At 38.8% G+C, this 17,832-nt stretch overlaps 1 protein-coding gene across 4 annotated transcripts in view; it reads left to right on the top strand.

The window, feature by feature from the left end:
* FRY (FRY microtubule binding protein) overlaps nucleotides 1-17,832 on the top strand; it is a 449,099-nt gene that overhangs the window by 224,147 nt on the left and 207,120 nt on the right. For all 4 annotated transcript variants that reach the window (XM_037037290.1, XM_037037291.1, XM_037037293.1 and 1 more), the window contains exons 14-17: nucleotides 428-514; nucleotides 5,172-5,343; nucleotides 6,652-6,784; nucleotides 10,835-10,942. In XM_037037290.1, the coding sequence (XP_036893185.1) occupies nucleotides 428-514; nucleotides 5,172-5,343; nucleotides 6,652-6,784; nucleotides 10,835-10,942 (500 nt within the window). The remainder of the gene's footprint in view (nucleotides 1-427; nucleotides 515-5,171; nucleotides 5,344-6,651; nucleotides 6,785-10,834; nucleotides 10,943-17,832) is intronic.

Genomic DNA, 17,832 nt, shown 5'->3' with positions numbered 1-17,832 from the left:
TTGTCTCGAAGTATAGGAGCTCCTCCTTTCTTTCAGTGGCTTTCTAAAAAATACATTTTAAACTCAGTTTCAAAAAGGGATCAGCATTTGCAGTCCAACAGGAAGAACTGGGACTGCATGTAAACCCCAATGCTACAAGTGTTTTGATTTTTATTTCTTGTTTTTTAGTTGTTAGTCATTCAGTGCTGTGGGGGCTGATGGCATATGTTAAATAATGCGAGCATTTCTGTGCACCACATGAAATGCTCCCCCCCAAATAGAAGCAGCTCCCCCAAAGAATCACGGGCGTGCTCTTCCCAGGGAGTCACACTGAGCAGGCTTTCCTCTTAGCAGCCTGCTGTTTGGTGCATATGATGAAATTAGATATTTCATGTTTAATTTCTATCTTAATACTTTTGGCTTGATTATTTTTTCTTTTTCCCTACAGGAGCGGTTAGATTTTGCAATGAAAGAAATAATTTTTGATTTTCTTTGTGTGGGAAAGCCAGCAAAAGCTTTCAGTCTCAACCCAGAGGTATGAGTGACCCTTTCCTGTGCATGTAGGGTAGGCATTGACAGAGCCATGCCCTTGTGACTTTGGGGAATAGGCGAAGGACATCTTCTCTAAAAGTCTTTGATTTGTTTCTGTCCATGTTATTTGACTAACTTGTACAAATGGTGGCATTTGAAAAGTAAGATTTTAGGTGAATAGACTTAGCATGATAAAATGTTGGTGTGCTACCAGACTCTGATTGTGTATAATAGAGTAAGCCTTGTCTCCAAAAGATAATCTCTCATTACAAGGCAGGTGGTTTTATTTTAGAAAAGTCAGTGCTTTTACTTATCAATATTTTGATGCAGATTAACAAATTGAGTATTGGCAAGTGATGGGCCAGAAAATAAAAATACATGTAATAAAACACTAAAATCTGGTGGGAATTAAATAAATGATGTGTGAATATATGGTTCTGTGGCAGCATCACAGCTCAGGGCCAGGCAGTCATGGGAATGAGGATAAAGGGGGCCTGTGCAAATGAAAAGCACATTCAGATTTAAACTTTTAAAAACATGTTGGCCAGGGGAAGTTTGCCTGACCTGCTGCCTTTGTGTAGCCCTTTTTTTATAAGACTGTGGAAAGAACATTGAACTGGAAATCAGCAGAAGTGGATTGGCCACTTGTCACAGGTGCTACCACTTTTACCAGCTACATGATGTTTACCTCTCTGAATTTCTGCTCATTTACAAGTACCACAGACAAAGTACTTTTCTAGGTCACCTTGCAGAAGAAGAGATTCTTGGTAAGGTGGCCACAGACAAATACAGGGACAGCTGTAGAATCCCCAAATGTGTTTCTCTCTGCTACCTAATCATACCAGGCAGTGTTCAGGGGCCAGTAAGAGGGGGGGAAACCAGTGCAAATTCAGGACATTTAGTTGGATTGAGGCCCAGGTCCCAACTAATAAAGTTACTGGGAAGGTTCTCAAACATATTTTTCACTTCTCAGGCATCATGGCTGTAGCATCTTTAACAATCAGTTCTCAGAATTACTAGATTATTTGTCTAAAAGGAATGTTGAAAGTTGCTTCCATCATTATCGCCATCTAGAGAATTTATCCTTGGTTCTTCTCTCAAACTCCTCATTGAGTCAGTGATTAACTAGTTAATGCCTCTGTGCAGAACAGTTGGAATCATGGTTTTTTAAAAACTACCAAAAATAGAAAATATTTGTATATCTTCTATTTCTCTTGATCTTATGGGGTTAGTTATCAGTAGTTGTGAATTAGAATCTCAAAGGCGTATCTTTGAGCACACTCAGCAGCAGGTGCAAGGATGAAATACTCTATGAAGAAGGTGCTACACACTTAATGAATTATGTTGTAGGGCACAGTTTCTCATGAAATGAATCAGAATGTGTCTTAAATATATTTTGGAAGTAGTGTGTGGAACAGGGCCAAAGATCTGGTCATCTTATTGCAGAGTCTCTATCACCATACCACTCAGCAGTTAGTGTCTCAGGTATTTCCAGGTGAGTGTCTCATCTTAGTTCAGACCTGAATGGCCTCCTACTTGCACCCTCAACATCATAAGAACTTACTCATCTGTGGGAAGCATCTCTTGGTCATCCCTCTCTTCAGTCTTGAGCTAAAATTATGTGGATCCGGAGGCCCTAGCCAGTGCCTGTGGCAACAAGAAATGAAAGCATATGGATTAGAAAGGAAGAAATAAAACTCTTTATTCACAAACAACATGATTGCCTATATAGAAAATACCAAAGAACTTACAGAAAACCTATTAGAACAAATAAATGATTTTAGAAAGTTTGCAGGGTATAATATAAATATATAAAAGCAATATATTTCTATGTTCTAGGAATAAACATTTGGAAATTGAACAGTGTACAATGCCAATGAAAACAAAATACTTAGCAATAAAGCTAACAAAATATGTCCAAGATTTATATATTGAAACTAAAAATATTAAGAGAAATCAAAGAAAACCCAAATAAAATGAGAGAAATACTGTTTGTGAATTCAAAGATTTAAGATTATACAAAGTCAATTGTTCCCAAATTAATACAAATAGGTTTCACTATAATTCCAATAATAATCCCAATTAAAATTCCAATAGCTTTCTCTGTAAAAAATCAATAAGCTGATTCTAAAATTTACAAGGAAAGTATGAAGAACTTTCATACTTGAAGAATAACCAACATAATTTTGAAAAGCAATAAAATTGGAGTACTAACATGTCCTTATTCCAAAACTTACTATAAAGCAACAATAGTAGCATTGGAGGAAGGATGAATATAAAGACCAATGAGACAGAATAAATAATCCAGAAACAGACCCACACATATATGGTCAATTGGTTTTCAACAAGAATTCCAGCTTATTTTAATAGGTAAAGGATGTCTCTTCAATAAATGGTGCTGAACAATCAGACATCCTCTTTAAAATAATGAACTGACCCATAGTTTTCACTGTAAGCAGAAATTAATAAAATGAATTATAAATCAAAATGTAAAATCCAACATTATAAAACTTTGAGAAGAAAACATAAGATAAACTTTTTGTGAACTTGAAGTGGGCAAAAAATTTCCCAGGACACAAAAAACATAAATTTTTATACAAAAAAATATTGATACATTGAGTATCATCAAAATTCTTTTTAAAAGCTCTGAACTTTAAAAGACACTGTTAATAAAATATAGAGTCAAAGTGTGAGAAAATGTTTGCAAAACATATCTAATAAAGTACTTGTATCCAAAATTTTTACAGCACTCACACAACTCAACAACAAGGAAATAACCCAGTATTTTTAAATGGGCAAAGAAGAGATAGAAATGACAAGCCCATGAAAAGATGTTCAGCACCATTAGTCACTAGAAAAAGGCAAGCTAAAACCACAATGAAAGGTGCTAAGAAGGATACAGAGCAACTGAAATTTTATACTATTTTCATGAGATTGCAAAAAGGTGCAACCACTTAGAAAACAGCTTGGCAATTTCTCATAACTTTACACATACACCTACCATATGACCCAGCATTTTCATCTCAGGGCATATATCCAAGAGAAATTAAGTCTAGAAATGTTTATATGAATATTTATGCTAACTGTATTCTTAATCACTAAAACTAGGAAAGTGGCTCATGTTCAACCACTGGTGAATGAGCAAACAAATTGTGAATCATTGATACAACAGAATACTCTTCAATAAAAGGAGACAAATTACTGATATTGCCCAACATCTCAAAAACATTATACAAAGTTAAATGATCAAGACACAAAGGCTATGCACAATTTGGTTCCATTTATATCACATTTTAGAAAAGGCAGAAATGTAGGCAGAAATTTGACAATGGTTATAGGTGCTGAAGTTGAGAGAGAGGACTAGCTGGAGAGGCACAAGGTGTCTTTTTCAGAGGATGGGAATATTTTACATCTTGGCTGTGATGGCAGTACCTGACTACATATGTTTCTCAAGACTCAATATATGAGCCTAGAAAACATTTCATGAAAGGATTACTAAAATACATGACAGAACTAATCGAATTTTAATATACAGTTAAAGTTTTTAAAGTTAATTCTCTTTCATTCTAGAAAATGGAGAGAGAATTTTACTGAAGGCCATGAAATCACAAAGTACACATTGAATTGGGTTTAAATGAGCCAGAGATACATCATCAGATCCTGGGTGAAATATCATTGCATCTTGAAACTTGGATAAATAGTTTAAAATGAAGAAAAGTCAATATTACTTTGTGTTATGAAATGTAATTCTGTACCACAGAATAGGTGATTCAAGCAAATGTGACTTGGATATATAGCTTCCCACCTACTAGTTAGGTAGCATCAGTTTCCTCATCTGAAAATGAGAATAGTCATACCTTCCATGCATGACTATTTTAAAGATGAGAGTTAATGAGAGTTCTGGATAAATTGTAGGGACTTGATAAATTATATATGGATTATCATTGTTAGAACTAGTAATTTTCTGCTGTAGGTAGTGGTAAACTTTGGGAACTTAATGTTTCATGTGGTTTGCAAATATGACTGTAAATGTTTTGTACATGGTTGTTTAAGGAAATGCAGATGTTCTAGTACCTTCTGACCTTTTAAGATTATTGTACTGGGAGTGTAAGAGTCATCTTCCAGAACCTTTTTTATGCCTTACCTGAGCCTGAAGAAGATAACCATCTGGCCCAGACTGGCATTTCTTCTTATAAGCTCATGTTTTTATAAGTAACAGGTTCTGTGGCATTGAATTTTTTAAACTTATTTTCCAGCTTGTCAGCCTTGTGAATGAAAAGTCCACCACCTGCAAATCCAAGCAGACTGTTTTTATTTTGTGTGGGACTCCTTCAGTTTGCCTTAGTTTACTTTAGTTGCAGCTGCTCTGGAGGATGAGAGCTTACCTCTGTGAGGTTTGCCCAGGGTCCTCCAGAAAGAATGGATAGGACCAGTGCATACGTATCCTCATAGACTGTTGAAGATTTTCCTGGTTATTTTCTGACAAAGTGGCAGAAACTGTATTTTATTTTCATAGGTTTGGCATAAACTCTTGTGCCTTTTAAATTACATCCCCACACTAATCTAGATGGCAAGTCACACCTAACTGCTCTCCAGGACTGATGGTTTAGTTGTACCACAGGAACTGGGTCTGTGTGTCACGAGCACACTGTATCTTACAGAGAATGAACATCGGTCTGCGGGCATTCTTGGTCATAGCGGACAGCTTGCAGCAGAAGGATGGCGAGCCGCCCATGCCAGTGACCGGCGCTGTCCTCCCATCTGGAAACACGTTGAGAGTGAAGAAAACGTATTTGAGTAAAACCCTCACTGAAGAGGAGGCCAGAATGATAGGTGGGCTTCAGAGACATGTCAGACATGGGGTTTATGAAGCCTCTCAAATGGTCCAAAACACTTACCATCAGCAAGATGCACTTTGAAAAAAATCTTTATAAAAGTAGCTGTGCTTTGTTTTACTGCCCTTTAAACTATGGGGAACTTTCTGGTAAACATTTTGCCATTTAAATGTTAGGCTCTTATCTGTGGTCTTACCAAAGTTTCAATGTTGATGATCTACAATTTACAGTAAATTTTAAGACATCTATGTCCTTTGGTAGATAATCCTTTTTATAAAGCAACCACATATACATTCATTTATTCATCCATTTATTCATTCATTTTTATAGAGTTCTTCATTTCAGTAACATTAGTTTAATCTGTTTTAAAAACACCAAATACCACACATGCAGGTTATATTAGTGTTTTACCCTACGTGAGATTTTATTTTTGATTTAGCAGTCTTAATCCCAAGAGGTGACTTTTCCACATTTGTTTCTTTATTCCTGAGTACTTGACTTAGAAACTAACTACAAACTGTTAAAATAGCTCCTGCAATGCAAAGATCTGAAGGAAATACAGGAGGACACCTTTTGTTTTAAATATTTATCTTTCATTCTGTAAAGCTTAAATGAAGTCAAGAAGATTTAATACATGAGAAATAACCATTAACAATTATGTAATTAAAGTATACATTGTAAATGCAAAGCAATTTCCTCTTCATTTGTATTATATATGTAAGTATATAAAATGCATATTTTAAATACATATGCTATACATACTTATCTTTCCCTGTAGGACATTGACGCTGTATGTAACGAAAGCAGTAAAAATAATATAGCTAAAGTACATATTCCTTTATTTTAAAATTTATGACATGAAGTCATTTTGTTTATTTTACTTAGAGAAAATACATACATATTTCAGAGAATAATATGAAGTTATGAGAAATCCTAATCCCAAATGAGAATTATCCTTCATTCACATGACCACCAATGATAGTGAATTTTTCTTGTACTAACCAAAAATATAAAAATTCTAAAGCAAAACTCAATTTTCTTGTTTATTTCAACTCCTCTAGAGAATATCTCTTTTTGAAGTATTAGAATACATATCTGTTGAATTTAAATGGTTATTTGGTGAACATGCACTAAGTGCAGGGCACTGGACTAACAGTTTTGCAAACGAGATTGAATTAGACTTTGCTCACAGAAGCCATTGACCCATAGAAAGTCTTCAGTAAAAACATGTCATAGAATATGAATACACTGATTTCATTCTTTGATAGATTTAGTCAAAGATGTAACTACTATGTATGTTTTTTAGGCATGTCCTTATATTACTCTCAAGTACGAAAAGCTGTGGATAACATTTTAAGGCACCTTGATAAAGAAGTAGGAAGATGTATGATGCTAACTAATGTCCAGATGTTAAACAAAGAACCTGAGGACATGATCACGTGAGTACAGTGAGGGCTAAGCCTCAATGAAGAGCTGATTAACCAAAAGACACCAGCAGAGATTCTCCTCATTTATTCTGTGTAGCTCACCCTTATACAACACAGGGGTTAGGGGAACCAACCCATGCACAGTCAAAAATCTGTGTAATCTTTTGTCTCCCCAAAACATAACTGCTAATAGCCTAATCTCTGCCAGGTATCTTACCCATAACATCACCAGTCAATTAACTCATATTTTATATGCTATACTTATCATATACTGTATTCTCACAATAAAGTGAGCTAGAGAAAAGAAAATGTTATTAAGAAAATCATAAGGAAGAGAAAATATATTTATAGCACTGTACATTTATAGTTACTGAAAAAAATCTGTGTGTAAGTGAACCCATGCAGTTGAAATCCATGTTGTTCAAGGGTCCACTGTATTGTGTTCCCATCTTCTTAGAATCAGATATCTCAGAGGTGTTAGAATGGTATAAACATACTTTGATAATATTTGACTAACTGTAAGAATAAGATCAAACCTGAGATCAAGCTATTTTGGCTCTATATGAAGTGTCATTAGACCAGACGTTAGAAAATGGGGCCAAAGCCTCACTCACTAGTTCACACTTTTCAGAAGTGGTTTTGTTCTCATGTTGATCACTGTGCTCTAGTGATGTCACCAGCTCACAGACACTCTATCTTCATAAGTCTCAGCTTCACTTGTTTCTAGTGATAGTCCTGGACTGCGCGACTAAAACCTGCCGAGCCGTTCTAGTGCAACCTTGTCATCGAAGTACTGGGTTTCAGGAAAGCCTCCATAACTTTGAATGTAGAAATCAAATGTTCTTAGGCAAAATCTAACATCTAGATTTGTAATTACAGTTCTGCAGAACAAATTCATACAACTTATATTTTGCTACTTTTGATTAATTATGGCAGGAACTAGAATTGGGTTTTAACTTTATGTTTTAAGAAAGTTTCTACTTTGTTGCTAGACTGTGAATTAAATTATATTTGGTACCTGTGACTAATTTTCAAAACTATAACTAGGAAAATTTTCTTTGTCACTCAGCATATCCAGTTCCAAAATCATAGTCAGTTAAAGGTTTTTAACTCTATAGGAAATTCATACCATGAGCATGCATTTTTATTACAAGAGTAGCATGTTGTAAATGAAGTATGACAAAACAGAACAAAATATGATGAAGTTAAAAATTACTAAATTATTTTAAATACATATTTAGCATTATATAAAGTTGAAATGAAAGCCTCTTTGTCAAAGCTTGACTTGAAATCTGTCACCGTTCCTTGGCTCAAACATGATTCTTTCCAGACCTTTCCTTGGGTCAACACAGTATATATACATATACATTTTTATTTTAAAAATATGACATTATACAATGTATATTCTGAAACTTGCCAGTCATTTTATTTAAATGACATGAAGATCATTTGAACACTTTTCTAACAAAATGACAGAAAAATGGAAGCGGACAAGGCTGATAAATATTAAATATACTCTCTGTAGCTCCAGCGCTCACCTCACAAACGGCTAGATTGTCCATAAACCTTTAACATCATTGTTACATACTCTTTGAATATATTAAAGCAGCTTTAAATTTAAGATGTAGAAGATGTAAGACTGCTTTTCAAACTTCTGCCATAGAATTGTTTCCTCTTTTAAAAAAGTAAAGAAATGAAAGACCTTTAAAGAAAGACTTTAGTAATAATCAAGAGATCACAAGATAGGGTCAGAACCAAACCAATATATTCAAAACCATAAAAAGGTATAGGTTTAAATGTACATGTAAAATGTTATGTGTATTTTAACCAATACCTTAAACTTTTTTCAAGATGATTCTTCACTTTTTCCTATTGAACCATATTGAGACCCCAAAATAGGGCTAAGAATATTTTTTCATGCTAGGCTTTAAGACAGATTCCTGAACGGAAAATAACTCATTACTACATTCGTTTTTCTTTTAAGATTTTACTTACTTATTTTTATAGAGGTGGGAAGGGAGGAAGAAAGAAAGGGAAAGCGACATCAATGTGTGATATATGAGAGACACATCGACCTGACCCGAAAACCCAGGCATGTGCCTGACTGAGAATTGAACCGGTGACCTTTTGGTTCACAGGCTGGCACTCAATCTACTGAGCCACAACAGCTAGGGCTCATTGCTACATTTCTTAAAAAAACAAAATAAATGAAAAACAAGTAGAAGTATTAGGGGATCATAGAAGCATTTAGAAGAAGAGCGTTGAGGTCCACACCATGCTAATGGAAATAGTTATTGGAGTTAATATTCAAAATTCATCTACCACTTTCCCAGGCCCTGCTTAAGGTTTGAACCTAAACACTAAGCATTCTTCTATATGGTGCCATTTCCATTTCCTACCCCTTTTATGGTTCATCCTAGCAGATGATGATAATAATGATGATGAAAATTATAATAATAATAATGATATCTGTTAATAAAAATTCTGTTTTGAGTGCTTCACATGATTCCTGTAAAAGCCCCGAGAGCGAGGGCTGCAGTAGTAGAAGAAAATCCTACACCAGTGGAGACCTGCAAGAGTCTGCCTTGCACTTCAGCCAGGCAGGGTCACCATTTTCTGACAGATATGGGAAATAATCCCAGCTGTTTAAAACATGTGGTGAGGAAGCTAGGAGGACTGTATTTAAATGACTCTTTGAGTTGCACATGGACAATTAGGAGAGACTCCTGGGCTCCACCCCTGTCTAAATACTGAGGCTGTCATTTGCAGGTCCTCTTTCCCTCACCTGGTTGAAAAGCACTTCAGAGTGGCTTCCTTTCCATAGTCCTCATATACCCCATGCAGGACCACAGAAAAGGAGTGAAAATAGTCTCATGATTTTGCACAGATACAGTATTTTAGAAATCAATGCATCTGTGTTTTATTTTTCACATGAACAGTTCATATCCACTCTTAACAAACTTACAAAAGCACGGTAGAAAGTAATGTCACAGAGTGAAATTACTGTCTGATTATCATCTTCAGATTATAGAGAATTCTCTTTGTTGCATTTCTCTTCAGACCAGTTACTGTTCTGAGAAGGAATTACTGCTATGCTATTTTGCATTCTCATTATCGTGTTTGTGTCCTACAATTGTTTTAAAATGGTGGCAATCTTATGTTTATTCTCAGAAAACTAAATCATCAGAAGTTAAATATGCTGTTATATTTTATCAAGTTATTTAAATAATTTAATGGGTAGTTAAGTTTTTCCATAAAGGTTATTGATAAAAAATATGTGCTTAAAAAATCAATTACCTATTTATAGGTAATTGATTATTAAATCAATTGAATTTATTTATAGATTATATTACAGAACTTACATTTTTCCCTTAGATTTTACAACAGAATATAGGAGGCATTACTTACTTTTCAACATTCATATTCATATTCTCAAGAAAATTTTAAAAAAGAAGGCATCTCTATAGAGGTCAGGCCCATCAGAGTAAGTTTAAAAAGCAGAAATAGGTGCACAGCAATATGCATTGAGCATTTTACTTGAAATTATGGGAGATTTATTTTTAGAAGCATTTCATCAATAAAACAGGGTGAGGACTATAGAGAAGAAACAGCTCATCATGGAGAGGCTTCTATATGTCATGCTTGTCAGAGACACCATTCCTTACATTAAGTCCCATTTTCAAATGCTGAATGCAGAAATGACTGTTATGTGTTTCTTACATGCTGATTCATTTAGGCATTTCAGTAAATTCAGTATTTTAAATGCAGCCCACAGGGACCAACACAGTGGAATCCGGCTGAATGGTAAGCCATATAGTAGAATGCTACTGATATCAGCGTTTTTCTTTTCAGATTTATATCTCCATCTAACACTTAAATCTTTACAAGTTCTCTTAGACCTGGCCAAGCTACAAAGGGCATAAATATTTGTGAACAATGTGAAGCAAACATCAGGCAATAATTCAGAAGGCATGGGTTCTAGTCTTTGTTCACGGAGTTGATCATTTTTTTAAAAATTTTCATAATAATTGACTATGTTTAAACTTTATTTTTACTTTCTAGGGGTGAGAGAAAGCCCAAAATAGACCTTTTCAGGACATGTGTTGCTGCTATTCCTCGACTGCTTCCTGATGGGATGTCAAAGCTTGAACTCATTGACTTGCTGGCTAGGTATGTGAGAACAGTGGTGGGCATGCCCTGACCAAATTAATTTTAATCCTTTGTTAGGATTTTTTTAAAAAAAATATTACTAATTGACAAAGATTTACAAGTGAGGCATTGTTCTAGGTACTGTATGTAGACAAGGAGGAATAAAGAAATTTTTTGTGTGTTTTTCCCATGTTCAGAGGCTTAAAATCAATGTAGAAGCCAATATATAAGGTAGCTAGCAATCCAAGGCCCAAAACTATGCACATTAATGATACAAAAAGTGTGCAACAAAGTTCAATGTGTAGAGGAATAACTGTGGACTGGGAAAGTTGACACATAGCTTCTGGGAGAAGGTGGAGCTGAATCTGTCCCTCAAAGGAAAGATGGGATTCAGAAAGGCTGAATCCCATGTCATGACTGACATGAGCACAGGCAGAGGCGGAGCTGGATGTGAGATGGGTCTCACTGGAAAAAAGTTCCCTTCCCAGTCTGATTCCAATCTGAAGCCCACAGACACCCCCCCAGGGGGCCAATAAGGTGGGTAACAGGGATCCTAAGCTAATTTTAGTACTTTAGAAAACTGCCTAAAATCATATGTTTATCACCCTTCCCATCCTCCACAAGAGCACACACAATAAAATAAAGTTAATTTTATTTGAGTGATAATGTATCATTTTTAAGTAATCTTAACTTTCTCAGGTTGATCTCAAGTTCTCATGGACAGTTATGCCTGTCATTAATTTAAAGATCAAAAGTGACTATGATCTAAGTGTGATTTAGAGGCAACATCATGAGAAACACGGGGTGCATGGAGGGAGTGGAAAGGGGAGAACAAAAGTTATCCTTGCTATGAAAAAAAGGAGTTCAGAAACCCAGTGATAAAAAGAGAGCAATAAAACATGAGAGGTAAATGTTCAGCTCATCTTTACTATTAGCTGAGGCATTAGACTGATGAAGTATTAAGCACAAGAATAACATGATAACAAATCCCGTTTGAAGCAGGTTAATCTGGTAATAGTAGAATAGAAAGTAACAAACATTAGTGCAGACTGAATGAAAGATGCCTTGTGTATGTATCACCTCATTTACCCATATTCTCTAGCCTTAGAGAGAACGCTCCTTTCAATACCAGAATAAAATGCCCAAGCTTCCGTTCCACATGACTACAGGTTACCCAGTGGCCTCCACTGGATTCTGGGTATTTCCACAGAGTACCGTGTTTCCTGGCCATTGCGATCATAGTGCTTCTGCTCTGGATAGCCAGCATGGCCCCCTCTGTTGACCACTTCTGCTATCAATCCATAACTTTTGTGGCCTACTGTTCTTCCCCATGCCTCTTCACTCTAGGTGTAGGGACAGTTACTCCTTGCCTCCAGTTGTCACTGGCACAAGGATGGTGCTGGGTTGTGAGGTTTACTGAAGATTCGTTCCTTTGAAAACTACCGTTTCAGGCCTTGGTGCCAAAGCCTTCTACCCCTCTAGCTGATTCTGTCACCTACTACCTGTAATTTGCTGTAATCAGCAACCTCTGAGCCTTGGGTCCATCTTCTTTCTTCCATTTCATGTTTAGGACATTAAGAAGAATATAAAGTTAAAAAATTATAGCCCAGGCTCTTGCTGAGGCCTAGTAACTGGAATGTGGCCGTAGCACATTCCTGAGAAGCAGGGAAGCTGTGGAGAAGAGGGGGAAATAAGCCTGGATCATAAAGGGGCTTTAGGTCCCAGGTGAGGAGAAGATCTGAGCAGGGAAAAAGGGTAGATTCCCAACTAGTAATAAGCATGGTGATTGGAGGGTAGGGGGAGCTGAGGAAGAAAGAGACTAAAATACTCTGAAGTGTCATCCACACTAATATTGTGTCTCCCAGGGTGATGGCAGACTGTGAATGAGGAGAACAGTGTCCAAGTTACCCAGAAATATAAAGGGGCAGCCTGTTTGTTTGCCAAGGACAACAGTGGAGAGGCTGGTGTGACTAAGGGATGAGTATCCCCACAGAGGGGCTGCTGAGTGTCAAGGCTGGATGTGGCATAAAGAATTAGGGAAGGAACCCCTCTCCATGGCCTTGAACCACCAGAGAGTGAGAGGTCACTATCTGAGAGATTTGGAGGCAGTACCAAAAAATGAGAATAAAACTGAATCATTTGGAAACCTTGCACTTTGCCTGCCAGCTTTGCCATTTGATTAGTCATGTGATCTAGACAAATTATTAACCCCTCAGCCCATCAATTTTTCCTTGGGGAAATTGGAATAATATGGCCTATCTCATAAGACTGTTGAAAGGGCCAAATGACATAAATTATATGCACTTTGGTTAATCCAAGGGAACACATAGTGGCAGGGAGAAGACATTTATTAGTGAATTTGGGGTAGAAGGAAAGTTCACCTATTTCAATGAAGTTCTTTGAAGTTCTGATAAGTGGTGATGATATACACTAAGACCTTTGAAATACTAAGTTTTTAAAATGTCATGCAGTGTTCTGATAAAGTCTCTAATGCCATATTGCTTCAGGTCTGTGTGGGAGACTCTTACCTCTGACATCACTTTGCTAACCTGCTTAGTAACACCTGAATTTTTGGTCCACTGAGCCAGCTGTGTCAGAAGGAACTCTGCTGATTCAGTTGGAACGCCAGTGCTATTTATAGTGCATCTTGTTTGTTATTATACGTGTTCTCACAAAGCCTAAAGCAATGAGTACTGTTTTTATGAGGGTGAATAAAAAATAAATATTCTTGAGAGTTTACATCTTAGGACAAAATTTTAAAATGACCAGACTTACATGGAAAGCCTGTGAAGAGGCCCCTTTTTATAAGCTAGAGGCTGTTTTTCTCATGGGAAAGATTCTAAGTTGTGAGAAAAAGGGCCACTTCATGTCAGCTGGAGAGGGTCAATGACAAGAGTGAAGAAGTTCAGTAGTAGTAAATGTGTGTTTCCAGTCATTAGTCACTTTATTCCCCCGTAGTCCAATAACACTTGGATTAATTTGACTCTTGAGACAATACATGGTCCCAGGCAGAGGTATGAGACCTTTTATTTCAGGCTCTTTATGGTCACCACCGTAGTATATTTTTACTGGAGAAAAACTTGCTTTTCTTCATACTTGGCAAAATAAGACCAGCATTTGTGCCAGCTCCCTGTCCCTCCCAGCTTAGTTCCCTGGATAGGGATTTTCAAGGTTGTCACCCACATAACTGCCCCTAGGTCTCCTTCCCAGCATTTTGGGAATGGCTAAATATTACAGACACTCTAACCTCAGACTTTGGTATGTTTGGCATGACAATGATGTGTGGAATGAAACTGGCAAACTCCTTTCTCCACGCTATAAAATTTCTGATTTTGTGTGCATTATTCAGCCCACTTATAATAGCCAAGTAGGAATAATCTGTTCATTTGGATCCCATGGGAGCTACACAGGCTTCCTGATGTCACGATTAGATCCCTGGGGCACACTTCCTTTCTGCTTTCAACAGAGCCATCTTAGTCCCCAAGGATTCTTCACATGGTGGGGAAACTACTTATCTCCTTGGCAGTCGCCGTATTTCTTCCCTTGCTGTGCCCACCCCTGATGTCTTTTGCTCCATCCATTGACCATAAGAAGGACATTTTCCTTCAACAGTCTCCATGCCTGTCCCCTGTCATTTCCTGCAGCATTATATATACACTAAGGCTTTGCTGTTTGGCATTTACCCTCCTCTTTCAAAAATGTGTCCTGGGGTTGTGACAGTGCATATAAATCACACCACAGTGCTGGCAACAAGTTAAGCTCTCAGCAAATGTTAATTATTTTTAGGCTTACTTATATTTGAATAACATATTATGCCACAATGTGTAATGCATTTCTGTATACATGTTAGGAGAGCTGGCCACCTGTTGATTCCTATTTTCAGGCAAAAAGATTAAACTTCAGAAGAGTAAAGGTCAATTGCCCAAATTTACAAAATTTCCTGAAGCCAAAAGGAAGTGACATATGTCATTTGTTTTATGTAAAATGAGAGGTAAATGCATGCACCATTAATCACTTGCTTTTTTGTATATGATTATAATGGAAGTCAGCTCGCTGGTTTGAGTAGCTGAGCAAGAACTGTGGTCTCAGTTTCATATATCACCTAATTAATGCACTTAATCTTCCTTATTTTAATCGAGTTCAAAGCACTGTAAGAGGTGGAAATTTCTTCTCATTAAAGACAATTCCAAGGTTAACAGTCCACCTGTCAGCAGGTCCCTCCTCTTGGAAACCCTTGTCTCTTGGGCTTCACTGTAAAGCCAGTTCTTCCACTGCTGCCCTTGGTGACATCATGGGGGAAGGTCTTCCTAATGACCTTTCAACATTTTGTTAATCCAGCAGTCAGTCTGAGGATGCAGTTTCCCCTAATGTCTCTTTTATTCTGGATATGGCCTGTGAATTTTAAATTGCTCCCTCTTAATTTATGCACTTCTGGTCTCTGAGAACCAGGGTGGGCAACACCGACTCTGGGAGAGAACTGGTCACCGGCACCACCCCTGTCTGGCAGTGCCCCGATTGGAAAACACCATAAGAGATCGGTCTTCCAGTAGTGGCAGAGAGAGGAGTGAGCATTCGGAAGCAAGCTCCGACAACCCGTGGAGTCAGGTTGCTGGCTTGGGAGAACTGAGAGTTGCCAGAGCACTCCCTGCTTCGAGGGGCCGTGCCTGCCTGCGAGCAGTCCCAGGGAATCTCGGGGCTGCTGTCAGGGCCTCCAGAAGTGGGTCAGTTGTGAGCTCCACCCCTACTCAGCCGGCACAGAGCAGCTCCATCCCTGCTCAGCTGGCGCAGACTAGGAGACACTGTGAGTCAAGCACTGATCTTCGGCTTGACCGGCTGCAAGTCGCTCGCGCCATCGCCAGCACCTACTCCTTCAGCCGCGCCCACCTTCCGGACTCCCGGTTTCCTCGACTGCGGGTGGTGCGCACCTTCCGGGCACCCAGGCAACCCGCGCCATCGCCGGGGGCGCCAGCTCCGTCAGCCGCTCGCGCCTGCCCACCCTCCGGCTTCATCGGCCTCAGGTCTCTCATGCCTTCCCCGCCCAAGGGCCCCGAGCAGGCCGTCTACCGTCTACTCGGGGAACTGCCAGTCGCCCGTGCTTTTCCGGTGGGGCGGGGTCTACGCCGACCCTCGGCTTGGGAAATTGAGAGTCGCCCAGGTGATCCCTGTGGCACAGGACCTGCACCGGCTGGCGAATAAATTCGGGGAGTCTCTGGCTGCTGGCTGGGCCCCTGGAAGAGAGGCAGTCACCAGCTTCACCCCTACTCAGTCGGCGCAGACGGGGAAACACAGGGAGTCGGGCTGTTGCTGTTGGTTTGGGAGAATTGTGAGTTGCCCTGTGTATTCAGCCACAACACAGGGAAAGGTCCACACCCAAGCCTACGAGAACAAGAAAGCCAGGCTGGGAGCGTGCACCCTCATGTCAGACCAGGGCTGGGAAGCCTGGGAGAAAATCTGCTCTCAGTAGGGTGCGGGTGAGAGGCGCCAGTCTGGATCTTGGGGGGTACTGGCAAGACCAGTTGAGTGTACCAAGGCGCGAGAAGAGCCACAATAACAGCCCCTGAGGCTGCTGCAGTTAGTGAGACCAAACGGGTTGACTCCCTGGACACCAACTGGAGGAGAAGTGGGAGCAGAGAAGACCAAGATACCTACAAGAGACTGCACCACTGAATTCCACAGGTATCCTACCACAGGAGTTCACGCCATAAACTCAGGGTACCAGAACAGATCAATCTAAGAAGCTGAGGCCAATGAGAAGCGCAGCACAAACAATGGGGAGACAAAGAAACAATCCCCAAATGAAAGAAAGGAAGCCACAGAAAGAATGTTAGATGAAATAGAGGCAAGTCAACTATCAGATATGGAATTCAAACCACTGGTTATCAGGAAATTCAAGGAGCTTACAATGAGCTACCAGAAACTACAGGGGAGCTACAATGAACTCTCTGCAAACTATACCAGCATGAAAAAGGAAATAGAAGCCGTCAGCAAAGGCCAAGAGGAAATGAAAACTACAATTTCTGAATTGAAGAACACAGTAGAAGGTATGATGAGTAGGACTGATGAGGCGGACGACCGGATAAGCGAGCTCGAAGACAAGGTGTAAAGAATCTCCCAGACGGACGAGGTAATGGAAAAGAGAATCAGGAAAAATGAGGTGAGTCTAAGAGAAATGCAAGACAATATGAAACGTAATAATATCCGAATAATAGGAATACCAGAAGGGGAAGAAGAAGAACAAGGGATAGAAAACCTACTTGAAAGAGTAATAACAGAAAATTTTCCTAAGATGAGGGGAGAGAAAGTCACACGAATCCAGGAATCGCAGAGAGTCCCAGGCAGGTGGAACCCAAAGAGGCCTACTGCAAGACACATCATCATTAAAATGGCAAAACTCCAGGACAAAGAGAGAATCCTAAAGGCAGCAAGGGAGAAAAAGGAAGTAACATACAAGGGGGTCCCAATAAGGTTGGCTAATGACTTCTCAACGGAAACATTCCAAGCAAGAAAAGAATGGCAGGAAATATTCCAAGTAATGAGAAACAGAGGCCTACAACCGAGACTGCTTTATCCAGCAAGGCTCTCAATCAAGATAGAAGGCCAAATAAAGAGCTTCCAAGACAAAAGAAGTCTAAAAGAATACGCCTCCACAAAACCTGCTCTACAAGAATTACTAAAAGGGCTGCTTTAAGGAAAGGAAGGAAAAGAGAGAGACAGAGAGGAACACAGGTACATAAATGGCAATGAATAAGTACCTTTCGATAATAACTTTAAACGTAAATGGATTAAATGCACCAATTAAGAGACATAGAATAGCTGAATGGATAAGAAAGCATGACCCACACATATGCTGCCTACAAGAGACTCACCTGAGGACAAAAGACCACCACAGACTGAAAGTGAAAGGATGGAAA

Source organism: Sturnira hondurensis, unplaced genomic scaffold, assembly GCF_014824575.4.
Source record: "Sturnira hondurensis isolate 20B ecotype Veracruz unplaced genomic scaffold, ASM1482457v3 Scaffold0022910, whole genome shotgun sequence".
Lineage (NCBI taxonomy): Eukaryota > Metazoa > Chordata > Mammalia > Chiroptera > Phyllostomidae > Sturnira > Sturnira hondurensis.
This window is presented reverse-complemented; position numbering and strand designations above follow the sequence as displayed.